Raw genomic sequence first — 27,179 nt, 5'->3', positions numbered from 1 at the left:
ACCATTTCTTCTGCGTATGAAGCAAAGTTTTTTGAACCACCAGTATGTACATTTGTTTGCTTGGAACGGCTGTTCTTGTTTTTCAAAGCAAGCTCCTACATTCAAAAAAATTACATATTTAAGCAAAGTATTATTTGAATATATTTTTCATGGTAGATATTCAATGTAGAATAAAGATATCCATATGAATGTTCTTGTTATGATGATGGTGTAGAACAATTAAAGCATATCAATATAGAATAATAACTTCGTTTTTGGTAAACTCCAATACTGAACAAGGTCTTCATAATCTTTAGAAATTATATCTGGTGGTACTCGTGCTATATTTCCTCTTCCTAGGAAATACTTCTTCAAAGATGGCTTGTGGTTCTTCCAAGATTTCGCAATTGAGGACAATGTCCTATTCTTCATTGCCTTCAACCTAGTAGGCTCTTCAGGCAAAATCCATTTTGACTACATGCAATAGCTTAGTTAGTGAAATCCATATCAAGCTAAACACTTGTGTAAAACTCAGTACAAGATAGAATAATACACATATAGTCTATAACTTCCTAAATACCTGAACAAGATCCCATATTTGTCCTTAAATTCATCTAGCATTCTTGTCCAATTCTTATACTTAATTGGGCACAAATGGGGTTTTCATGCAATTGTACCCAACCAATCTGTGAAGTTCCTCCCTGCCTTCTTAATTGGCTGATTTAAACTAGTTAATGGCAATTCAATCTTGTGATTTTCAAGGAGATTCCAAATGAATGAGTACTTGTTAGCACCGCGAGTAGCATGTATTGGAAGCGGCACAATTGTAATGAGAATAAATCAATAAAAGCCATTGTCATACAATATGGGATATTTGTCAAACACTTCCAATATGAATGTAAACCACCTTATAGCACCATGCAAGCCACCCGCTTGCTCAAACTCAACAATCCACCCCAACACAATTATTTACATTTCAAGTACAAAGTTGTAAGCAAAAATTACTTACTATGCTCAAGCCAAGCAATCACCTTTCTAAAAAAAGTCCAAGCTTATCACAATAAATGAATACTTAACCTACAAAATAAAAGAGGACAATTAAATGATGTGGAAGGCAAATAAAGGTGCCACTACAAAAATAAAATTTATGAGTTAGGACTTGGAACAATTAGGCAAAAAATTAAGGTCCACTTTGTAGAAAATATTTGAAGTTTAATTGTATCCAAACTTTGTCATTTGGTACACATAAGGAAGCTTACCCATTATGCCTAAATGTCTCAACTGAAAAAGGTACTCCAAATCATCCAAATTTTGCAAATGAGAATGCTATTGCAAAAAATTTTAATGAGTCATGGTGCATGAAAATTTAGTAACAATATATATATATATATATAGAGAGAGAGAGAGAGAGAGAGCATTTAGTTGAGATTATTTACTCACGAAATGAGTGAAACCCCAACACCTAGGCCAATAACACCAAATGAAACTAGCAAAAAAAAAAAAAAGCCACAACTTTCTTAATTTTCCAAGATTATAAAAATTACTATAAAATCATTGTAATTTCTAATATAATAACACACACACACACACACAAAAACACAGTTTAATAAAAACTAATTCTCATCCATAAGTAATTCTCTCTCATTCTCATTCTCTGCATTCAATGAAAAAATAAAAACTAAAGCAAGCTTATACATACATACATACATACATACATACATACATACATATATATATATATATATATAATGATAACACGCTGAAGATATAATTTTTAAGTAAAAATCCTCATCTAATGGAAGAATCTCCTTGTACACATTAGTGGGCAGTGGGCTTTTTAAAAAAAAAAAACCTCAAGCTAGTTAAACCACAAAACTAATAACAAAAAAAAATTCAAAATCTACACAGTATAGAAAAATTACGTAGAAAAAAAAAATACAAGATTTACAAACCTATACATAAACTTACAATGATTCATCCTTTGATGCTTAGGTCTTTTTGCTTAAAAATCCAAATTTGAATAAGAGATTTCTATAACAAAATCCAACCAAAACAAGCAAACAACAAAAATTAGTACAAAAGTTCCATGACCCATTAAAACAAAAATAAATCAAAGTAAACCCATAAGCCAAAACACAAAGACACCATGACCCATTAAAGAAAAACCAAATAAAAGCAAACCCATAAGCTAAAACACAAAGACTTACCCTTTAAAAAAAACTTGAACACCAGAAAAGAGGGGAAAAACGTTGGTGGTGGCATTGGTTGGTAGTGGAGGTCGATGATGGCCGTGGTGGCTATGTTGGTGGCAATGGGTGGTGGCCAGAAAGGGAAGAGCTTGTAGAAGTGATAAGGAGAGGGGGAGAATATAGAAGTGAGAAGGGAAGTTCTTTGTCTGGGCTAAAAAACAAAACAATGAAAAGTGCAAGACAATGAAAAAACGTGCAAGGTAAAAAGAAACAAAAGAATGAAAAAAAGCGTAGGACAAAAAAAATAGGGAAAAAGGAGGGACAAAAACATGGGAAGTGAAAAGTTAGCGAAATTTTTAGTGCGGGAAAAAGACAAAAATTTTGGGGAACATATAGCGACTTTTAGAAATGTCGCTATATGTTTCCCTAGAATTTTTTGGGCAGGTGGGTGTTCTTAATAACTATAGCGACGTTTTACAAAAACGTCGAGAAATGATCACTCTTTAGCAGCGTTTTTTAAAAACGTCACAATATGATACGTATAGCAGCGGATTTAAAAACGTCACTAAAAAAAACGCTGCCTAAACCGAGATTTCTTGTGGTGGGAGCCAACTTTTTTCCATCAGGTTGGTATGCCCTACTCTATTCAGCAAGAACAGATCTGCCATTGAAATGTAGATTTATAACTAGTGTATGTTTTTCCAGGGGTAATGATTAGAATTAAAAAAAAAAAAAAAAAAAAAAAAAAAAAAAAAAAAAAAAAAAAAAAAAAAAAAAACAATGAAAAAACGTGCAAGGTAAAAAGAAACAAAAGAATGAAAAAAAGCGTAGGACAAAAAAAAAAAAAAAAAAGGGAAAAAGGAGGGACAAAAATGTGGGAAGTGAAAAGTCAGCGAAATTTTTAGTGCAGGAAAATGACAAAAATTTTGGGGAACATATAGTGACTTTTAGAAACGTCGCTATATGTTTCCCTAGAACTTTTTAGGCTGGCGGGTGTTCTTAATAACTATAGTGACGTTTTATAAAAACGTCAAGAAATGATCACTCTTTAGCGGCGTTTTTTAAAAACGTCACAATATGATACGTATAGCGGCAGATTTTAAAACGTCGCTAAAAAAACGCCGCCTAAACGCAGATTTCTTGTAGTGGAGAGCCAACTTTTTTCCATCAGGTTGGTATGCCCTACTCTATTAAGCAAGAACAAATCTGCCATTGAAATGCAGATTTATAACTAGTCTATGTGTTTCCAGGGGTAATGATTAGAATTTAAGAAAAAAAAGAAAAAAGAAAAAAAAAAGAATGCACAACTATGTTTCTTTGCTAAAACAAATGGCTCCAGAGCACGTTTGGCCAGATTTGCAAAGTTACGTGTAGAGATTCCTGCTGCAGCATCTGATGATGTGCTTGATATAGAAGATATTATTGGAGTGTCTGTTCTGCAGGTAAATTTGTGTTTTGTGGGTGAGCTCATCCATTCTCTTCTCTTGTAATATTGTACCTATATAACCCATAAGACCTCATATTAATGTGCTCCTATGCATGAAATAATTTTTAACAGATTAATATGAAGCTCATCAAGCAAGTACATGTCCATTGTAATTGTTGCAGATAGTGAATAAATCGTGCCAAATACAATGGCTGGTGCGAGTGCTCTTAGAGTGTGTAAGCTCAAGTCTTGTAATGTTTCAAGCACTTCACAGTGTGATCGAACTCTAAATGTATTGAAATCGTTGAGTAAGAGACATTCTTTTGACTCTGATGAAGAAAACTGATGCCTTATTGGTTTAAAGTTTCATCAATACTTCATCAATGTATATATATATATATATATTTTATAAGATCATCAATGTATATTTTAAAAAGAAAGAAAAGAACATTTTTGTGTACTATAGGCGTGTATGCAGTACGTCCTCTAATGCCACGATTGTATTAGAAAACGAGAGTGCTTTTTCTCCTATTCAATCTGAAAGTAATAATTTTCATTTTACAGAAAACGTTTAAGCCTTCATTACTTGTTCCCTTCTATTTCAAAGCCATGAAATCCTGTTTTCCCAGGCTGATACGGCTATTGCATCGGTGTGATAATTAAAAGGTGCTAGTTTGTAGAAGAGTGGCATTAAGCAAGGTGCAAAGTGTAATAACCACACACACGGACATAGCCCCATTGGTGAACTTCAACGCTGGTAAGTTTTTGAAGCTGTTCTAGTCCCACACTGAAAAAGTACAAGGAACTGTAAAAATTATACATTTTTAGTGCCTTTGGGCTAAGATCAATTGTAGCATATGTTTTTATCAGTTTTGTTAGGACATATATGTTTTAACTTGTTTAAGAACATATGTCACTTAGTTATGTAAATTGGTTAATCCTTTGACAAAACGCACTCTGCTTGTAATTGGGTAGTTCTAGGTGTTTTTAATACTTCAAGAAACAATGTTTCAAGGTCAAGTGTTGAAGTCATCAAGTCTGTCCAAGAAAAAGCAAGCTGAAGTGCAAAGTTTTTAAAGCTCGACACCTCTCGATAGCTACCTCGACACCTGCTATCTGTCGAGAATTAAAAAGTTAGAATTCCAATCTGATTTTCTTGGGATCCGTGAATATGTTTTTGGGCTTTCTTTTCTTCTAACCCTAAACATATAAAAAGATTATTTTAAGAGCCGTTTTGGTAGACACAAGTTGTATTATCATTGAGCAATCTCTGTTTATGCAAATTGTGCTCAACAGACAAGGTTCTTGACCTAAGTTCATCTTCCATCAAGAAGTTGCTGTGTATTTGCACCATAGGGTTTTGTAACCAAGCATCTTCCTGCTATTCATCACGTGGATGAACTGAAGAACTTTGCAGCCAACCATTCTTCCTCAAGTTGGTGTTCTGAAGTCGCGTACTTGGATCCGCGCATTGGTTAGTCACGTACTTGGGAGCCGTGCATCAAAGGTAGAGACTGTCAAAAAAAAAAAAAAAAAAAAAAAAAAAAAAAAAAAAAAAAAAAAAAGAAAAGAAAAAAGAATGCACAACTATGTTTCTTTGCTAAAACAAATGGCTCCAGAGCACGTTCGGCCAGATTTGCGAATTTATGTGTAGAGATTCCTGCTGCAGCATTTGATGGTGTGCTTGATATAGAAGATATTATTGGAGTGTCTGTTCTGCAGGTAAATTTGTGTTTTGTGGGTGAGCTCATCTATTCTCTTCTCTTGTAATATTGTACCTATATAACCCACAAGACCTCGTATAATGTGCTCCTATGCATGAAATAATTCTTAACAGATTAATATGAAGCTCATCAAGCAAGTACATGTCCTTTGTAATTGTTATAGATAGTGAATAAATCGTGCCAAATACAATGGCTGGTGCGAGTGCTCTTAGAGTGCGTAAGCTCAAGTCTTGTAATGTTTCAAGCACTTCACAGTGTGATTGAACTCTAAATGTATTGAAATCATTGAGTAAGAGACACTCTTTTGACTCTGATGAAGAAAACTGATGCCTTATTGGTTTAAAGTTTCATCAATACTTCATCAATGTATATATATATATATATATATTTTATAAGATCATCAATGTATATTTTAAAAAGAAAGAAAAGAACATTTTTGTGTACTATAGGCGTGTATGCAGTACGTCCTCTAATGCCACGATTGTATTAGAAAACGAGAGTGCCTTTTCTCCTATTCAATCTGAAAGTAATAATTTTCATTTTACGGAAAACGTTTTAGCCTTCATTACTTGTTCCGTTCTATTTCAAAGCCATGAAATCCTGTATTCCCAGGCTGATATGGCTATTGCATCGGTGTGATAATTAAAAGGTGCTAGTTTGTAGAAGAGTGGCATTAAGCAAGGTGCAAAGTGTAATAACCACACACACGGACATAGCCCCATTGGTGAACTTCAATGCTGGTAAGTTTTTGAAGCTGTTCTAGTCCCACACTGAAAAAGTACAAGGAACTGTAAAAATTATACATTTTTAGTGCCTTTGGGCTAAGATCAATTGTAGCATATGTTCTTATCAGTTTAATGTCTGATTCGTGGCCCATTGGATCACACAATATTAAGTTTATTTTTTATGGGCGAAGGTCCATAACAGTAGCTTGCACTATTGCACGGGCCTGGCAAAGCTTTGTAATTGAAACACAATAATTATTTTTTATAGGAACTAATCACGTTTTATCTTCGCCTAATCAATTTGACACATGCTTGTACTCATTCTCAGCCAAAATAATCACAATTACCTAATAAAACAGATTGAACAAATTCATAGCATTTACCTATACGTATACTTATAAATTTGAACTAGAGTCTTATATTGTTTCCTAATTCTAGATGCATTAACTTGTATGTAAATGTAATTGACACAAATTTTGAGTATAATTGGAATGACTTAAAAAATTTAAAGAAACTTGACATCAAATTATAATTCAATTAAAAGAATACTTGTCACCTACAATGCAAGGATTAAATTAAAACTTACATGAAAGAAAAAAATATTAATTTAAAAATATTGTTCAAACTTTAATAGAGTTTTATCTAGATTAAATTATCAAAATGCAATGCATAATAATGGTATGTAATGTATAAATTTTATGATTCCAAAATGTAAAATTATTATGATAGATAATCAAAATAATTAAAATAACTTTTTCATTTTATTTTGAAATAGAACTCTAGATGGAGTAGAATTTTAAATTTATCAAAACTTACCTAATAGGGTTTTACCTAAAAAGAACTATGGTTAGAGTAGATGTTCAAATTTCTTGAAACTTGGTTAAAATACTTTTACCCACTACAAAAAATCTTGACTTGTTTCAACCCACTTTTATTAAGGGTTCACTACTAATTTTTTTTTGAGGGATTTTCATACTTTTTTAACCCTAGAAAAGACCAACTAAAAAAAAAAAAAAAAAAAAGAGGGTAAAGTATCATGTTTAACGAGAATTTAACTTTGCACAGCTATATTTTTTAGACCTAACTTTTATTACATGGTATATAATATACATTGAGAAACTTTAATCAAACTAAGAAACATAATGATAGTTAAGAACAATGACAATTTTAGGAATTTTGTTTAGGGTGATCACCAAGAAATTCAAATTATACAAAATCTAATAAAGCGATAACTTGATATTTTCTACAATTGCGAGTTGAGTCACTAAGGAGAGTAAAATTGTTATGATTGTAAAGCTAAAAAGAGTATAACTATCATCACCATCCAAGAGAACTCACAACCACAATATTTTTCTTAGTACCATTTTTTAAGGAAAAATGAAATTAGAGATAATTTATATGATAGGTTGAACAATACTTGTTGTTGTTTGGTTTATATTTGTTGTTATTTGGGCTAATATTTATTGTTGTTATTTAAGATTTAAAAACAAAATTATAATAGGGATTAAGGATTATGTTTGGGGGGCAGAAATATTTTTTGAGTAATGCTATGTTTGGGCTAAAATTTATTGTTGTTTTTGTGGTGAAATTATTGTGAAAATGTTATAAATGTAACATTACTCTTATTTTTGTTGAAACCAAATTTTTATAATTCTCAAGTCAGAGTGTTTAACATTTTTATTAGGGTGGTCATAATAGATTAGTTTAACATATAATATTTTTTTAGCAAGTGTATGTATACATTTTTTTGCAAGTCAGACACAAGTCAGGGTGAACCTGTGACCACCCTCGCTTGCATGTGGAGCCGCCAGTGGTTTAAAATATTGTAGTTCAACTGGTTGACATTTCATTGGTGTTGCTAACGAAAACATCCAGTTCAATCCTCCCACTCCTAATTATCAATGTATAAAAAAAGAAAAAAAAATAATGATAGAGAGTTACAAGGGGAAAAAAAAAAAAACCTAAATAAAAGTCAAAATATGTATAGGAATTGTAATTCAACTATTAATAGGTCTCACTGAAGTTAATACCGTACCGGAGGCTGTACCGGTTTGGCCACCGATACGATATATTTCGGGTACCGGTCAATACCAATGTACCGTTTCAGGTTTACCGCTATTTTATATATTTAATATATACACACACAAAATCTCTATTTACCATAAAACAACATAATCTCCTGTTTACAATAAAACATTATTTCAATTGTTCATTGCATACAAAATATATGTATATTATTTACATTTTTTTTAGAAACATATTATTTACATGTTTATATTGTATAAATTTAATTGTTTGAGAAAAGCCAATATAATATGTTATTCATCTTTATAGGTGAGTTATATACCTAAACCAAAACCCAATAAGCTTTAATTTATCCATCAAAAAAGAAAGAAAAAACGACCAAAAGACAAGACAAAAATTTCAATAAGAGATAGTAATGAGATATGAGATACTATTAGAAAAAACTATTCAATGGGCGGAAGTTGTTAGTACAAAAATATTATAATATTAGAAAAGCTTGTGGGTGGTAATGGTAAACCCAAAAATAAAAATTTAAAAAGCTACTTGTTTTGCTGTTGGAACTCACAAAAGCTGAGGAAAAAAAAAAAAAAAAAGCCAACCTGTCATCATGGCTTCCAAAGTTTATCAGGTTTTTCTATGTTCACACGTTATTGCTAGTCTACTTCCCACTTCACATTTTCGGATCTCAAAACGCGTAGTCTTTCTCTATGTTCAAGTTCAAGCTTTTAGTTCCAACCTCTCTTTCTCTATCTATTACTCTAAGCTTTAAGCCCCATTTCGCAACGTCAACGAATCGATGGTGCCACCATTCACCTCCAGTCAGCAATATCGTCCCAGTGTTAGGCCGAAAAATCAATGGCATAAAGGGCAAAGAGCTGGAGAGAGCCCATCTGGTGCGAGGAGGAGAAAACCAGTAGATCGGATGGTGTTTTCGGGTCAAGTTCAGTACCGGCCGGTATCCATTAATCGGCTGGAATCTGATATTTACCCCGGTACAGCCGAAACAATCCTGGTATGACCGGTATTTAATCTGGAACGAAATCACTACTTTTTTGTACCGGCCGACCTACCGGAACGGAAAATACCGGCGGTACCGGCCAGTACAGTATGAAATCGTCTACCTTTCACTGCACTTTTTGATATTATTAAAAAGTTTTCAGCTTAGCTAAGTAAATTGTTCTTAAATGGACACTAGTAATAATTTTTAATTTGCTTGAGATTGACTCCTTTATTGCAGTTGGACACCAATCTGTAGGAATGTTGTTGCTAAATGGGAACAATAGCACTAAATTGGTTGACCCCCTTCGCTCCTGCGTCAACAAATAGAGCACCATGGTCCCTCCCCCTGACATGCAAAGCACAGACACTTGACCAAGCTTAATTTGAAGCAGTTTTGCAAGTAGACATTGACCAATGGGGAGCGTCTTTCTCACGAAAAATTGTCATAGAAAATGCTTAGTCGACCAACGGCACAAACATTCAAAGCAAACCTTCATACACGCAAAGCAATTATACTGGACAATCTTTATCATAGACTAGCATTCGTGATCCAAGTTAGCGAGACCAATCTTTACGCTTAGACCAATGACGGTGTTGAATTGAGTGCTTAGACCAATGACGGTGTTGAATTGAGTGTTCTAATAATATTAATGTGTAATGGAGAATATATTTTATGAAAAATCGCACACAAAATTATCATTGATAAAATTGAGGAGACTGCGATGGAGGTTATTGTGGAAACTGAGCTACACGGTCTCCCTCAAAAGACTCTTCAGAGGATGTATGAGGGGTACTTGAATTAAAGGCTTCTGTTGTGGAAGATGCTACATATGGTATCTGATAGGCATTTTAAAATTAAAAAAGGTCCAGCTCAGCCATTACCACGGTGGCAATTTTTAATAGAACTCAAGTTTCATGGAATACTTGAGCGTGAGGAATTCAAGTTTCAAAATAGTGGTAGATCACTATATAGTTCTAAAACAGTAGTAAATCACTATAAATTTCGGCCAATCACCAAATGTCACTTTAGGAAAAGTTGAGTTTACAAGAACTTTTTTTTTTTTTTTTTGGAGACCAAGTTTACATGAACTTTGAGTGCAAAAATTTATATTTTCAACTACAAATTTAAAGATAAAGTTTAGCTACAAAATTGGTTATAGCTTTAAACTACAAACTTACTCAATAAAATAAACATTACTACATATTATAAAAATCTAACTGTTGAATTGCATGTTCATTAATTATGCTCTTAATACACATATCAAAATTAGTGTTAATCAGATATTATTTACTATATGATCTATAAACTTATATTTTATGAATAACTTTAAACTACAAAAACTTGCAATTGAAACAATTTATTAATGATGACATAACTATTGATCTTTAATTTTCTAAGAATTTTGCAAGTATGGAGCATATAAGATGTAATTCAATGATGGATTTGTCAAAATTCACTGCTAATAAAAAAATATTGAGTAAGATTGTAATCTAAGACTACAACCAATTTTTAGCTAAACTTTTTCGAAAATTTAATAGCTTATTATGATTAGAATATAATAAAAAAGATGTGTGTGAGGATGAGGATCCTAAATCTGATTTAAACGAGCAGTCAATGTTATTTCCAATGATGTACCTTGGATCTTGGGGACGAGCACTAGTTATGTAAGGCGCATAAAAGTTAAAACATCAAAAAGGAAAAAAAGCAGACTCGGCATGGAACGCGAGAATGATGAAGAAAGAATGGTGTAGAAGTCATCCCCTCCACATTAAATATAAGACAACCACTCCTCTGGTCGCATTAATGAAGAAATGATCATAAACAATGGTGGCATAACTAAGATAACAGGGTAAAGCTTACTAGTATGTTTCGGATGAGATAGGAGTCCTAGAAGTACAATCTCAGCCCTCCAAGTGTAAGATTAAGATGATTTGTGGCTAGATATAAAAAAGAAAAGAAAGATTCATACGTTGGGATGAGAAAAAGGAACTTTGTAGCCAAGAACTTAAACATTTGTATAAGTAAAAAAAAAAAACACATATATATCAATACATATCTTTCTTGGGCTTGACCGAGGAGTGTTTTTCTTGTTAAAATTGTTTGTCTAAGTCATTTCATTTGCTCACTATCCCATTGTGATTAACATTTAACTTATTAAACGTTCAATATCTAACCCACTCTCTAAAAAATCTATTGTTGTGGGCTTATTAGGCCATTGTCCAAATCTTTTTTGAGCCATGGATCAAACTATGTCCTTACAATGTGGATGGTAAATTTATGTGAAAATAACATTACATCAATTACAACTTAATTCTTCAACACTTCCTAAAAAATAAAAATAAAAATAAAAACCTTAATTCTTCAACAAATTCTGTTAGTTTTACTAAAAAAAAAAAACACACACACTTCAATAAGTTGTAAAAAAATATGCTAACTTTATTTTTTTTTTTTTTTCTTAATGTTTTTATGTCATCGCAAAGTTTCAATGATCACCAAGGTGACTACCAGAAATGTTGAGTTTACAATGACTATGAGTACAGACACCTAAATCTTCGACCTGAAAATTTTCACATAGTGTGATTAATGTATAGTAAAAGAGATGTGAGTAGTAGGCTTACGGTTTTTTTTTTTTTTTTTTTTTTTTTTTTTTATTCAACAAGTTGTAGAAAAAAAAAAGTGCTAAAATTTGTATGTCCTTTTTTTTTTTTTTTGCTGAAAAAAATTTGTATATCTTTAACATTGCTATTACGACAATTATTGATGGCACTTATTCAGGCAAGCAAAAAAATAAGATAAAATAAAAAGAACCCCATAAAATAATAGAGATAAAAAAAGTAATTATAAAATGATACCGAGTATGGCATTTTAGTTAATAGAGACTGTTTCTCCCACACACACACACACACACACACAAAGTTCATAGAGGTTGGACTTTGGAGCATTTTAATTTATTTGGCTCACTAGATGCTAAATTTAACAAAAAATTGAGGATAAATTTTAGCTACAAAATTGGTTGTAATATAAGGCTACAACTTTATTCATTATCTTTTTATTAGATGTGAGTTTTGAGAATTATATCATTTGATTACATCTTCTTCTTATATCCTTTATGGTTTCTGTTAGGTTCTAAATGTTTAGAACAATTGGCAAATCATGAACACAAACTTGTCTAGATATAGATCTTAGATTCTATAGGTTTTATTAGACAATGCTCAAGGTGATTCAAGTCAAGATTCAAGAACATACAAGCTGCAGGAAGAAGACTTCATATTCTGCCTGGTTCGATCAATCGAAGAACAGGCTCGATCGATCGAAAATTGTATCTGCAGAATTTTAAGTCGGCCTAAACAGCAGCTTAAGCCCATTAAGGATTAGGGTTTCAGATCTACTTCTCCCACTATATAAAGGAAACCCTAAGCCACGTTTCTGAGAGCTTTTAGAGAGAGAGAGATTAGAGTGCCTCTTGTGCCTCCTTTTATTTTTAGGGTTTTGTACCCAAACCTCTCTAAGTCTTTGTTGCTCATATTGCTGTTTTGTGTAAATCTCTTGTGAGATCTTTTAGGAGCTTTCCTTTACACAAAGCTTAGGGTTTTCAAGGTGGAGATATTATCAAAACCTTGATGATCATTCAGTTGTAGATTCAAGAACTTAAAGATTATCAAGCGGGGGTGCTTGTACTTGATCAAAAAATTCAAGAAAGAAGAAGTCCGTGGATTCGGAGCTTGCACGGGGTCGTGTCAATAAGTTCTACTGGTGGGTAGTATTAGGAAGTCGAGCGGGGAGTTTGTAGTCCTTTTGTATGAACTTCGATTCTTTCATAGTGGATTCAGGTTTGCCTTGAGGATCGGTGGGTCAAATCCTCCCCAGGTTTTTACCGTGTGGTTTCCTGGGTGATCATATCATTGTGTCTTTTATTATTCTGCTACTTTATTATTTTGATATGATTATTTTATTACTTTAACCTAGAATTGTATAATTTGACTAAGTAACAACTTGGCTAATTAATCTAGGCTAACCAATCTGGTTGTTTTAAGGGGTCTAAAACCGTTCAAGTGGTATCAGAGCAGGTAGCTCTTCTGTTGTAGATCTTTTGATCTTTGAGCTGATCCTTGACCCCTGTTGTCATGAATAATTTGAAGTGTCTTTCTACTCATGCTTCTGCTGATTTTATTGATGCCTGTAATGTTTTGAATAAAAAGGACACTATTGTTTCTGTTGATTTTTTTGATACTTTTGAAACTCTTCGTAAGGAATTATCTAAATCTTTGAAAATTGCTAAGAAATTCAAGGAAGAGTTAAAATTGGCTAATCTTGAAAAAGAGGATTTGATTGTGAGATTAGATGAGTCTAATAAAAAGAATGAATTTTTGAGAAATCAAATTTCCTCTCAAGATGAGAAGATGAAAAGCTTGGAACAAGAGTTAGTTGAATCTAAAGCTAAAATTAAAGATTTGACTAGTGTCAAGCCTGCTGTTGATAACAGAAGTGTTTCTGTTTCTCTTAAGCCTAAAACTGAGAAAGTTTATATCCCTCCTTTTAAGAGGAATAATAAAGAAAAGACTTATTTTGCTAGGTTAGACAAAGGTAAAAGTTCTAAAAACCTTATCTAGCCTACTCCAAAGAAGTTTTTTTTTTTTTTTTTTTGAATCAAGACTATGAACTTTATTAAATAGTAGGCAAATCTACCTAATAAGTGTCATTGGTGTGCGATGGGAAATCTTCCGTCCACACTTGAAAACTAGTGACATGTTATGCATGTCAAACTAGGTTGTGAGCTACACTGTTTCCTTCTCTATGAACATATGAAAACCTAATACAATGAAATAAATTTGCAAAACATTTAACATCTTGAATAGGTAAACCAAAGGATGCCAAAGAGTGCGAATCTTCATTCAAAGCATTTATAACAATCTCTGAATCTTCCTCTAGGCTGACATCATTCAAACTCAGATCAGTAGCACACTGTAAAGCTTTCGATACAGCCAAAGTTTCAAGCTCTACGATAGTTAGGGGAGAGGGATGATTTCTGACCATTGTGCCAAGCTCTTTCCTTGGCAATCTCGGATAATCACTCCAATCCCTGCCTTATCTTCTTCTTGAAACATTGCATCGATGTAATTTGTGCCTGAACCCTCCACAGTTGCATCAATAGTCAATCTCCAGAATAACACTAATCCACCACCCCTATTTGTTCTTAGGGCACTGAATATATTCTCACACCTTATCTTCCTCAACACATTTTTTAGCCTAGCTTCATCTGCCCATGTTTCGGCTAAAAACACGACAAAGGGATCTTTTGCCTACACCGAATCTGCAAGCTCATTCTCTATACATGGGTTTCCAAGCCTACGACAGTTCCATAGTAGGCAAATCATGGCGATTGGCGGGGCTGATGCACAGCCTCCACCATTAAATTTGATGAGCTTTCATCATCTTTTGAAACCATTCTTTGCTTTTCAAGTAACTCCAATTGATCAATACGACCTCTCTTCACACCCAAGTGTTTACTCCTAGTCTTACTACCTGTGCCTCTAGTGCGTGCTTATTTTTTTCGATTTCTTTTCATGCTTATGAGAGTAGGGTTGTGTGTGTATTGCAAATTTGAAATTTTCGGATCTGTTTGAGTAAATTCCATGATGGGTGACTCAGCTGACTTGCACATGCTCCTAGTATTATGATGAGTATTCTGTTTTTGGGTTGTATTAAAACACTCATTAAGAGCATTATTTGGCTTTCCTTTCATAGACGGAATCTCATTAAACCTGTTGAGGTCAGCATCAATTTAATTTATTTGGATATCAAATAAATTTTTCGTTGGTACCTGAACAGGGAATAAATCATCCATCAAATCTGTTACACCCTCATTAATACACGGATTCCTTGAATTATGGGACTCAACTGGAGGCAGCTGGCTCAGTAAAGAAATCTGATTCAAATGAATAACTGGAATTGTGTGTAACGTCTCCCTCACCTTATTAATTGCTATAACGTGCCCAACGGTTACATTAATTGCTCGGTCCTCTTCAGTTTCCCTGCTCACCTGAACCATCTCCAGTCTGCCCTCCACTGCTTCTTCCCCTGTCACTTCTGAGGCCATTCTTGCAGCGTGGAACGCTTTTCTTGTCCAAGGTTGCCTATTCTCATAGAATCCTGGCACATAAATAACATCTTTCATGCGCCAGGGCTGGAGTTGCCCTCAAGGAGGAGTTGAATTGCCAGTGTTCTAAAGGTAGTGTGCCTTTGTTCTCTATCCATAGCTTGCAATTCTTATCGCTATGATTTAAGCACCCACACCAAAAACAGAAATTTGATAACCTTTCATATTTGAATTTTACCCAGTGTTTTTTCCCATTCTCCAAAGTGATAAGCCTACCACGGCACAAGAGCCGCGTTATATCCAGCTCTACACTAACTCGCATGAAGTAACCACCCTCTTCGTCAACTCCTTTCGTCGATTTCTGCACTTCGCCAATTATTTAACAAATATTCTCGGCCACCTCCATTGTCATATAGTGTGCTGGAATATCATGAACTTGCACCTAGAATTTTTTTCTAAAAAAACCAAATCTTGAACCGAACAGTCCGAGTTGTATCTCTGATGCATCACCAGGTGCTTGTCAAAATTCCATGGTTGATTTTGAAGGATTCTGTCAATGTCACATGGATTATCAAACACAAAAAGGACCCTGTGCTCATTCTGATTACGAATCTTGAAACCCTTCGTTAATCGCCATAATTGTTTGAAAGTTCAGGCCATAGCTTCCATATTGAGAAAGCAAGGAGTAAGGAATTATGATGCCAAAATAAATTCCCCGAAACGCTGTTCCTTTGAGAGAGTATAGCTTTTCCTTCTCTGACAAAGAAAAATTATTCCACTGACTTGCCAACTCTTCCATAGTATGGAATGATAAGAGAAAGGAGAGTCGAAAACCCAAGTATTTCCCAAAACCCCGAATAAAAAGACCACAAGCTCTAAAGGTAAACTTGTTACCTTAAGAGAACACACTCTCCTTCTAAAGAAGGGACAGACACTTCTACTGCCTAAGCGAAGAGAGAGAACCTCACTTTCTTAGCGACAGAGAGACAATATTTCATATCTTCTCCAAAGAAGTTTGTATCGAGTTTTGTTGTTTTTAGAACATTCCTTCCCAATTTCGAATGTATTTTATTAACCAATACAATTTACTCTTTCATAGTTTTGCACGCTTTCCACATAAACTCTTTCATAGTTTCGCATGCTTTCCACATAAATTTAAGGAAGTTTTGGAGGCTATTATTAATTAATAATTGGGCCAGGTTAATGTTCTTAAGGTATACATTAATCATTCATTTTATGAAACTTTTTATGAAAAATTGAAAAAACTATAAATAAATAAATAAAATTAATCATTTTTTCACAAAAAAAAAAAAAAATTCTAAAATGGTTTACTAGCATATAAGGGAAAACATCATTAAAACCCTAACTAATAATACTAACAAAGTTCTTATCCTACAAAGAAAGCCGAGAAGTTGCTATTTGCTAAATTAAACAGTAATGCTATTCAGAATTTCAGACTAATTCTAAAACAATACTTACTAAACCTAAATAGAAGCTGGACTAGACTTTTCCAACCAGCTGGACAAATTATTAAGCCTGTTGGATGGGCTCCAGATTGAGACAAGTTATCTGAGTTATCAAGGAAGGGGCCTTAGCCCTTGTCATAGTTCAAGGAAGGGACACTTTAAATAACATGACAGAAAATGATAGGGAGTATTAGTTAAGTCAACCCTCTAAGAACGGTAGCATAGCACGTTCTTTGTTTTTTTAGAGAGTTTCAACTTGTGGCGTTCACTCCTGATGATAGCTCTTTATCATCAGACCAAGACACCAATCAATTTTTGGTATAAGCAGGGATTGAATCCCAAATCTCTTATACAACCATCAAAGACTTTACCAGTTGAGTTAACTGAAACCCACGACTTGGCGTAATTCGAATTGTGTAGGGGTGAGAATTACGACCTGTGGGGCCCTCTTTTGATTCTCCTCTTTAATGGATAAAGAGAAAGAGTCCCTTGGTCAATTGGTCGTGAATTTCACATAATGGTTGAGCTAGAATTTCTACTCCCCTGTTAGTGGACAAGATTACAAAATAAAATTGAAAGTGAAATTACTCTAAAAAATATTGATAACAAAATAAATAAAGAATTATATGCTAATGTAATTGTATCCAAAATCTCAATTAACTAAAATAATATTTCATGTAATTAAAATAAATAATATAAATAAATTGATTCGTAGTTAATAACAATAAAATTATGAGAATAATTTAAACACATAAAATTTAAAAATATAATTTGATTCCTTAAGATAGAATGAGAAAATAAATCAATGTAAAAATGTAAAAGAATATAGAAATATACTTGCAAAGCTATATATGTACATCGTTGCCTTGAATGCTTTTGAAAAATGATGTAGAATTCATCATTTCTTAATTTTTCTATTATTCCAAGCAGTTAAAATATGGGTTTATAGGAAAAAAAAATTGTAAAAAAGTCAAGAGAAGGAAGAAAGAAAATGTTAGAGGAGACTCTAGAGTCTTTAGGCTTTTGGACACACTAAAGTGGTCGATTATGAATACTGGCCTTATGGGTTCATGAGTGTTAGTTGTATCCACCATACACAATCAACTACTTCAACAATTGTGAACTTTTTTATGAAAAAAAGTTATATCTATAGCATTGCTATTATACAAAGATACTGATTTTTTTTTTTTTAATTTATTTTGTGAGACTCACCGATCACCATCTTCGGTCTAGGAAAAGATGAAATATGAGGTTGCTTTATGGGAAGTAAATTGAATTGTGTCATAGGGTGCAAAATGCTTCTAATATAATAGTATAGATCAATATTTTGGGGAGCTGGGGGTGAAGGAGGGAATTGCCACTTAAAAAAAAAAAAAAAAAAAAGGGTTGTTCGGGTGCTTCAGAGACCTACATTAATGGCGGTTTAGCTAGAAATGTCAATATACCTTGATTTTGTTTGTAGTGTGCCCCCCTCTTCCCCCTGGCTCCGCCATTTATCTTAAGTAGAATACTCCACTATTGATAATGATTACCCTAATTTAAGAGATTTACAATATATTCATCACTTGATTTATTTATTGATTTACAGAAAGATTAGAAAAACTTATAAGATAAACTTTATTTAATCAATAATGATAATTAACATAATTTGTCAAAAGAAAACGAATTACAACACTTTGTTACTAAATAAAATTGACGGATAGAATTACATGGTTTCATTTTTGAGATAAATCCTAAAAAGAAAGTAAAAGGAAATATTACAAACTTACTCTAGATCCTATAAATCAAATTAAGGGGTTAAGTTAAGTTAACGTGGAAGCTAGGCACTCACCCTGCCGAAACTAAAATCTGTCTTTTAGAGTAAAATGACCAATATAACCAAGCTCACTTATCCTATCATAAAATCTCAAATAAAGACATCAACATATAATTTTCTTTTCTTTTCCCAAAAAAAAAAAAAAAAAAACTCCATTCACATAATGTTCGCATAATTGAAAATAGCAAGCTAGGACACAAAAGGGTTAATCATGAACCAAATAAGTTGATAACATGCAATGCAAGAAATAAAAATATGCAATGCAACCTATTGTAAGATGTGTGGATCTCCACAAAATCATATTGAAATGCATGAACATGTGAGTGAGAACAAATCTTAGATATTGGTTTTTCATGATGGATGAACACATTTCTGTATCCTTTAAAGTTAAAACCCACTAAAGTTCCTAAACATAGTTTATGTTTCTATAAAGAGGTTAAACCCAACCTAACACAACCGTCACATCAAAATATGATCTCCAAAATAGGTAAATTTGTCACGAATTTTGACAAGGATGTTGATTTCCTAATAGGCAAATTGCTAGATTAACAAGAAATTTCTAATTGTTTGAAGAAAAAGGAAATTAAGATTTTAAAAATAATTTAAAATTTCCTACATCCTTGTTGAAAAATTAACTCCATTACAAAAACCAAAAATATTGTCAAATGTATGCTTTAAAAAAAAGGTTAATGGAATAAAGGATTAAGGTCCCATGGTGTTGTTTTGGTGACTTTAATGAGCTTCTAGAGGTTCATGACAAACGGGGAGGGGCCCCTACGGCCCATAATCTGATGCAGAATTTTTGTGATGCTTTGGATAATTATGGGTTTGCTAACTTAGGTTTTTCTAGGCTGGAGTTTACATGGCGTGGTAGACGAGGTGGAGAGATGATATGAGAGCAATTAGACTAGAGGGTTGCAAATTATGAGTGGTTGGCTATATTCCCTATAGGTAGGGTAAGGCTTCTGGACTATGTCACTTCAGATCATCAGCCGCTTCTTCTCTCATTGGATGTGAATGGGGAGCATAAAAAATGGAGTAGGAAACCCTTTCATTTTAAGGCAATGTGGGTGTCGAATTTGGGATGTAGAGAAGTTATCACTAAAGCTTAGGGTTGTACTCCTGATGGTACTCCTATGTTTGCTATCACCACAAAATTGAAGAGATGTAAAAACAATTTGAAAGCTTGGAGTCGAGACCACTTTGGTAATGTAAAGAATAACATCGAAGAGATAAAGGATAGGTTTTGGAGAGCAGAGGTAGATTTGGTCTGAACTGGAGAGTTTAAGGAGGTTGATTGATAAGTGTAATTTTTACATGATTTTTATTATCCTCTTATTTATTAAAATTGTTAGTTTTCCTTTATTTCTTTTGATTTGATTTGATTTTTTTTATTTATATTTATCTATTCATTTGTGCTTTGAAGGAATGAGAAGAGCAAGGAATCAAAGGAATTTTGTACAAAATCCAAGTCCAATTCGGATTAGGATTCCAGCCTGCACATCAGTTAGTATTTTCAGCATAAATTTGGGCTCAGATATCCAATCGAGATGATTCAAGTTGGGCTGGAAAGATAACTTAAAGGGCTACAACTTTGTAGTTTACAAAAAGTCGGAATTCTGACGTTAAATGGGCCAAAATCATCGGTTAAGTAAAGCCTAAAAATCTGAGATTTTCTCCAAACGGGAATAGGATTCCTTGACCTATTTAAAGGCTTTTTAGGGTAAAAAGAAAAAAAAAAGGGGAGAAAACCTGAAAGGAAAAGGGGGCTACCGCATTGAAGATTTTTCTTTTAGGAGTCTTTCTGAAGAGGAGGATTTGAGGGCAAAGGCGAGAGCTTCATGTTGATCAACCATCAGATGAAAGACATAAGTTTTATTTGTTTTCTTTTCAGTTTTATTATGAACTAAATTTTATTTTCTAGAGCGTTGATGTAGTCTAGCAATGAACACACAATTTATATTCTGAATTATTTTATTTTTAATATTTCCATGATTGAGTGTTTAATTCTTATTCTTAATGCTTACTATTTTTTACGAATTATGGTTTAATCAATTGAATTACAATGAGACCGAGAGGTGATTTGTTATTTTAGTTCTAGAATTAAACACCATTAGTTGAGCGAAAGTAGAGATGCTTTACCGCGATTAGTGTGATTTTTCAAAAAATTCAAAGTACGTAATGAGTCTCCAATTAATTAAATTCACATAGAGATATGGAATTGTTAGTTGAAGATATTTTTAATATTATTCGAGAGAAGATATTGAATACTTAAGGAATTTTTAATCATCAACGGGAGATTATTAGAATTTAATAATTAGGAAGAATAAATTGTGTGGGATTTGTTAGGTGAAATCAACTGCTCTAGATCCATTCTTATCATATTTTTACACTTTTAGATTTTACGCTTTGTTAATTTTTTATTCATAGATTTATTTTTATTAAATAGTTTAATTTAATTCAAATAGTAGAACGTTCCATCTATTTTCGATTTTCCAAATAGTACTTAATTTAGTAAATTTCGGTATTCAATAACATAGTTAATCCCTGTGGGTTCGACATTCGTTTTCTAAAAACACTTTACTACTTGTTACGATTCTGTGCGCTTGCAGATTATTTTACGCGAACAAGTTTTTGGCGCCGTTGCCGGGGATTAACTATTTGTTATTGATATTGATACTAGCTAGATATTTACTACTTTGGATTTTATTTTATTAAAAAAAAAAAAAATTTAGGTGCATCTGAGTTTGTTTTCTTTCTTTTCAGGAAGTAGAAGTGCATGCCCCGATCTAAACCATTAGACCATACAATCTTTGATCCTGAAATTGAAAGAACCTTACGTCAGCTCAAGAAGGAAAAGAAGAAAGAGGCCAACACATCTCTATCTAAGATGGCCGATCAAGAGCAAAAGGCGTTAAGGGATTATGCTATGCCCTCGGTAAATGGAGCTACATCGAGCATAAGGAGGCCAGCCATACAAGCCAATAATTTTGAGATCAAGCCAGCCATCATTCAGATGATACAGCAGACTGTCCAGTTCGGGGGGCTGTCACAAGAGGATCCTAATGTCCATATTGCAAATTTCTTGGAAATTTGTGATACTTTTAAACATAACGGAGTGACAGATGATGCGATTCGACTAAGGCTTTTTCCCTTCTCACTTAGGGATAAAGCAAAAGTTTGGTTGAATTCTTTGCCACCTGGCATCATTACTACATGGGAGGAGTTGGCACAAAAATTTTTAGCAAAATATTTCCCTCCCGCGAAGACAGCAAAGCTAAGGAATGATATCACCACGTTCATCCAATTTGAGGGTGAATCATTATATGAAGCATGGGAGAGGTACAAAGAATTATTGCGAAGGTGTCCTCATCATGACCTTCCAGCATGGCTTCAAGTGCAAACATTCTACAATGGTCTAGGAGCTACAAACAGGTCTATGGTTGATGCAGCAGCTGGTGGAGCTTTAATGAGTAAAACTCATGAGGCAGCTTATGAACTTCTGGAAGAATTGGCATCCAACAACTATCAATGGCCTACAGAAAGAGCAATGCCAAGAAAGACAGCTGGAGTTTTAGAACTTGATTCTATTACCTCATTGGCAGCACAAATGGCAACTTTGTCTCAACAACTAGGTAAAATGAATGTTAATGCTATTCAAACTAATGTTGTTTGTGATCATTGTGCAGGAAATCATTCAAGTGTCGACTGCCAAGTGGGAAATCCTTTTGCCCAATCGAGTTATGGACAGACAAATTACGTGTCAAATTTTCAACGTCAAAATAATCCATACTCGAACACGTACAATCCTGGATGGAGGAATCACCCCAACTTCTCATGGAGCAATAACCAAGGGCAAGCTAAACCACCTCAGCAATTTCCACAGCAAGAGAAGAAGCCGACACTTGAGGACATGTTCATGCAGTACATGCAGAAGACAGATGTGGCGATCCAAAACCACTCAGCTTCAATCCACAATCTTGAGGTGCAAATCGGTCAGCTCTCAAGCATGCTCACAGAGAGGACTGCAGGAACTTTGCCAAGCAACACTGTCACCAATCCGAAAGAACATGTAAAGGCAATATCATTGAGAAGTGGGCGAACATATGAGGAGCCAAAAGTAACAAATGCCAAACAAGATAAACCTGTGGATAATGAGGAGTCAAAGATGAAGGAAGTCGAGTCAGAGATGAAAGAAATGGAGCAAGCTGAGAAAACTAAGGAGAATGAAAGAGCTTCAAAATACAAAAAATCCAGGGAAGTTACTTTTGAGACTTATTCTCCTTCAATTTATGATCCACCAATTCCTTTTCCGCAAAGATTAAGAAAAAACAATGTGGATGATCAGTTTTCTAAATTTCTAAGTATATTTAAGCAATTGCATATTAATATTCCTCTCATTGAAGCTTTGGAACAAATGCCTAAATATGCTAAATTTTTGAAGGATATTATATCAAAGAAGCGGAAACTGGAGGAGCATGAAACAGTAATGCTGACAGAGGAGAGTAGTGCAATCTTACAAAAGAAGCTGCCACCTAAACTGAAAGATCCAGGGAGTTTCACTATCCCTTGCACTATAGGACAATCTTATTTTGATAGAGCTTTATGTGATTTAGGGGCAAGTATTAATCTAATGCCTCTCTCTGTTTTCAGGAAATTAGGTCTTGGAGAAGTAAAGCCGACTACTATCTCTTTACAATTGGCGGATAGATCCATTAAATATCCAAGAGGAGTCATTGAGAACGTATTAGTAAAAGTTGACAAGTTCATCTTCCCGGCTGACTTCATTGTCCTTGATATGGATGAGGACGAGGAGATTCCTTTGATATTGGGTCGACCTTTCCTTGCGACTGGGAGAACCTTAATTGATGTCCAGCAAGGAAAACTTGTTTTGAGGGTCGGAGAGGATGAGGTCACTTTTAATGTATTCAAGTCTATGGAATTTCCTTCCGAGACACATTCTTGTTTTCAAATAAGTGACCGAGACATGATCATGGCCGATGAGACTTGTGCAATTGATTTTCAAAAGTTACCACTTGAGGTATGTCTTACTCGCTCTACACTTGTTAAATTCAATAATGAAGAGGTTAAAGAGTGTGAAAGATATTTGGAGGCTACACCACTCTTTCCTCCTTCAATGCAACCAAAAGTGGAAGACCTAAAATCATGTCAGCCAACATCTCCACCAGAGGAACCTCCTAAACTTGAGCTCAAACCGCTTCCATCAAATTTAAGGTACGCTTTCTTAGGCCAAGACTCTACTTTGCCAGTTATTATTAACAGTTCTTTGAGTGATGTAGAGGAGGAAAAGTTGCTGAGAATCTTGCGGGAACACAAAATGGCTTTGGGTTGGACCATCTCTGACATCAAAGGAATTAGTCCTTCAATTTGCACACATAGGATTTTAATGGAGGATAACGTCTAGCTACAGACGTTAAATAAAGCGCTTTTGGGAGGCAACCCAAGTTTTTTATTTTTATGTTTATGTTTTTATTTTTTCTTTATCTTTTTTTTTTTTTTTTTTTCTTTTTTTTCTTTTTCTTTCATTTTGTAGGAATAAAGAGACCAAAGAAATCTTCAATGGGTACATGGTTGCACCTCAAGGAAAAATATTCAATTAAAAATCAGGGGAGCATCTCTTCTCCTTTCTCATTCTTTTAATTACTTTTTCTTCCTTTTTCCCATTGAGGACAATGTGAAATTTAAGTTTGGGGGAAGGGAATTTATTTTATTTTTAATATTTCAAAAAAAAAAAAATGCCTATGATAAGATTATGGTTGAATTTTCTTATAATTTTTAGGAATCATTCTCATTGCTTAAGTCCAGTTGTTAATTCTTTACTTGATCTTGTTTAATTTGATATGATCATTAATCATTGTGCATACCTAGAGAAGTTTTATGTGAATTTTGTAAATTTGGATGATCTCTACTTATTCTAGAACTTGTTGAATAACTCTCATGGAGAAATCTTATACAGAATATTACTTGGGAAGTGATTTAGGCATTCTTTGAATCGATTGAGCCTTTCAAGCTTACCTCTTTATTATCTTTATCCCTAGTTACCCAATTGATCTATTCTTACACTGGGTTGAAGAAAAGAGAAGATATATGAGTGTTTAGAAAAAAAAAAAAAAAAGGAAGAGGAAGAAGAAGAAGAAAATTGTACAAAGTTCCATTTACTCCAATGTTTTGAGTTGCTTAGTAACTAGGGGTATTCATTACCAATGTTTACTCTTACGTCAAATCGTAACTTGAAATATGAGTATGCAAAAGCACTTCAAGTTTGTGACTTGTTGAGTAACTGGGTGCATCCATCACAAATGCCTGCATTCACGTCAAAAGATAAGTGACGACTTGAAGTAAGAAAAAAAAAAAAAAAAAAAAAAAAAAAATTTTGATGAAGAGAGGTATTTTGAGATATTCAAAGGACTGAGAAAAAGTTATATTTTAGAAGTGAGAATGCTCTATTTGCTTGAACCTTATCTTTTCTTTATAGCCCTCACCATAGCCATACATCACAAGCCTAATAAAGACCTTTTGATCCTGGGTAATATTTTGTTTTATATTAGTGGAGAGTGATTTAAAAAGCAAGTTTATGGAATTTTTAGAGATCTGTACTTATTTACTTGTTTGCATAAAACTATCCGGGAAGCTAATGATGAAGTGAGAATGATAATGCGATGGAGTTGAGTTTTGAATTAACTTTTGGACTTGATTAATTTGGAATGATTCCTTTGAATTATAAGCTTTATGCAGATCTTTGAGGCCAGAAAAATTTTATTTATTTATTTTCTCTTTTCTCTTTTTGCTCGAGGACTAGCAAAGTTTAAGTTTGGGGGAATTTGATAAGTGTAATTTTTACATGATTTTTATTATCCTCTTATTTATTAAAATTGTTAGTTTTCCTTTATTTCTTTTGATTTGATTTGATTTTTTTTATTTATATTTATCTATTCATTTGTGCTTTGAAGGAATGAGAAGAGCAAGGAATCAAAGGAATTTTGTACAAAATCCAAGTCCAATTCGGATTAGGATTCCAGCCTGCACATCAGTTAGTATTTTCAGCATAACTTTGGGCTCAGATATCCAATCGAGATGATTCAAGTTGGGCTGGAAAGTTAACTTAAAGAGCTACAACTTTGTAGTTTACCAAAAGTCCGAATTCTGACGTTAAATGGGCCAAAATCGTCGGTTAAGTGAAGCCTAAAAATCTGGGATTTTCTCCAAACGGGAATAGGATTCCTTGACCTATTTAAAGGCTCTTTAGGGTAAAAAAAAAAAAAAGGAGAGAAAACCTGAGAGGAAAAGGGGGCTGCCGCATTGAAGATTTTTCTTTTAGGAGTCTTTCTGAAGAGGAGGATCTGAGGGCAAAGGCGAGAGCTTCATGTTGATCAACCATCAGATGAAAGACATAAGTTTTATTTGTTTTCTTTTCAGTTTTATTATGAACTAAATTTTATTTTCTAGAGCGTTGATGTAGTCTAGCAATGAACACACAATTTATATTCTGAATTATTTTATTTTTAATATTTCCATGATTGAGTGTTTAATTCTTATTCTTAATGCTTACTATTTTTTACGAATTATGGTTTGATCAATTGAATTACAATGAGACCGAGAGGTGATTTGTTATTTTAGTTCTAGAATTAAACACCATTAGTTGAGCGAAAGTAGAGAGAGGTGATTTGTTATTTTAGTTCTAGAATTAAACACCATTAGTTGTAATGAGTCTCCAATTAATTAAATTCACATAGAGATATGGAATTGTTAGTTGAAGATATTTTTAATATTATTCGAGAGAAGATATTGAATACTTAAGGGAATTGTTAGTTGAAGATATTTTTAATATTATTCGAGAGAAGATATTGAATACTTAAGGAATTTTTAATCATCAACGGGAGATTATTAGAATTTAATAATTAGGAAGAATAAATTGTGTGGGATTTGTTAGGTGAAATCAACTGCTCTAGATCCATTCTTATCATATTTTTTACACTTTTAGATTTTACGCTTTGTTAATTTTTTATTCATAGATTTATTTTTATTAAATAGTTTAATTTAATTTAAATAGTAGAACGTTCCATCTATTTTCGATTTTCCAAATAGTACTTAATTTAGTAAATTTCGGTATTCAATAACATAGTTAATCCCTGTGGGTTCGACATTCGTTTTCTAAAAACAATTTACTACTTGTTACGATTCTGTGCGCTTGCAGATTATTTTACGCGAACATTGATCGTTCAAAGAGGGAGTTGAATATTCTATATGATAAGGAAGAGAAAATGTGGCAGTAGCAGTCTAGAGTTTGTGGTTACAAAATAGTGATCGGAATACAAAATTTTTTCATGGCTCAGCAACTAAAAGGAAGAGAAAGAATTTTATTAAAGGAATATGTGGTGGGAATGGAGGGTGGCAAGAGGGGGAGGAGGCAGTTTTGGCCCTGTTAATTGATTTCTACTCACAACTTTTCACTTCTTCTAATCCCCATGATTTGGATCGTATTTTGGTTAGGTTCATCCTATGGTGACTGAGGAGATGAGAGCAAATCTTGATAAACCATTCTCTAGTGAGGAAGTAGGCCAGGCAAACAGAGAGATGGCTCCGTTAAAAGCCCCAGGACTTGATGGTGTGCCACCTCTTTTCTTTCAGACTTACTAGACTGATGTAGGTATGGATGTCACTTAGGCTGTGCTGCCATGTTTAAATTCTGGATCTATTCTAAAATCTATAAA

The 27,179-nt window shown here is 33.6% G+C and overlaps 1 protein-coding gene and 2 non-coding genes across 3 annotated transcripts; 2 read left to right on the top strand and 1 right to left on the bottom strand.

Moving 5' to 3' along the window:
- Positions 1-6,117: 6,117 nt before the first annotated feature.
- Positions 6,118-6,319, top strand: LOC112021527 (U2 spliceosomal RNA). Its single transcript, XR_002883850.1, has one exon. It is a non-coding gene; the product is annotated as a U2 spliceosomal RNA (small nuclear RNA).
- A 14,895-nt stretch (positions 6,320-21,214) lies between these two features.
- LOC136063454 (uncharacterized) lies at positions 21,215-24,246 on the top strand. The gene is made up of 2 exons (XM_065763882.1): positions 21,215-23,488; positions 23,561-24,246. Exons 1-2 carry the CDS (start codon positions 21,227-21,229, stop codon positions 23,870-23,872), a joined length of 2,574 nt encoding a protein of 857 aa, XP_065619954.1. The 5' UTR covers positions 21,215-21,226; the 3' UTR covers positions 23,873-24,246.
- LOC111984385 (small nucleolar RNA R71) lies at positions 21,722-21,828 on the bottom strand. Its single transcript, XR_002879922.2, has one exon. It is a non-coding gene; the product is annotated as a small nucleolar RNA R71 (small nucleolar RNA).
- Positions 24,247-27,179: the final 2,933 nt, after the last annotated feature.

This window comes from Quercus suber, unplaced genomic scaffold (genome assembly GCF_002906115.3).
Source record: "Quercus suber isolate HL8 unplaced genomic scaffold, Cork oak 2.0 scaffold_530, whole genome shotgun sequence".
Classification (NCBI taxonomy): domain Eukaryota; kingdom Viridiplantae; phylum Streptophyta; class Magnoliopsida; order Fagales; family Fagaceae; genus Quercus; species Quercus suber.
Note: the sequence above shows the minus strand (reverse complement) of the source record. Positions and strands in the feature narration are given on the sequence as shown.

What these genes read in the sequence shown, in the direction of transcription:
- LOC136063454 (XM_065763882.1), top strand. Translation starts at nt 21,227, where the DNA reads ATGCCCCGATCTAAACCATTAGACCATACAATCTTTGATCCTGAAATT. An exon ending in TTCAAAAGTTACCACTTGAG is followed by an intron (nt 23,489 to 23,560) that starts GTATGTCTTACT and finishes AGATATTTGGAG; the next exon opens with GCTACACCACTCTTTCCTCC.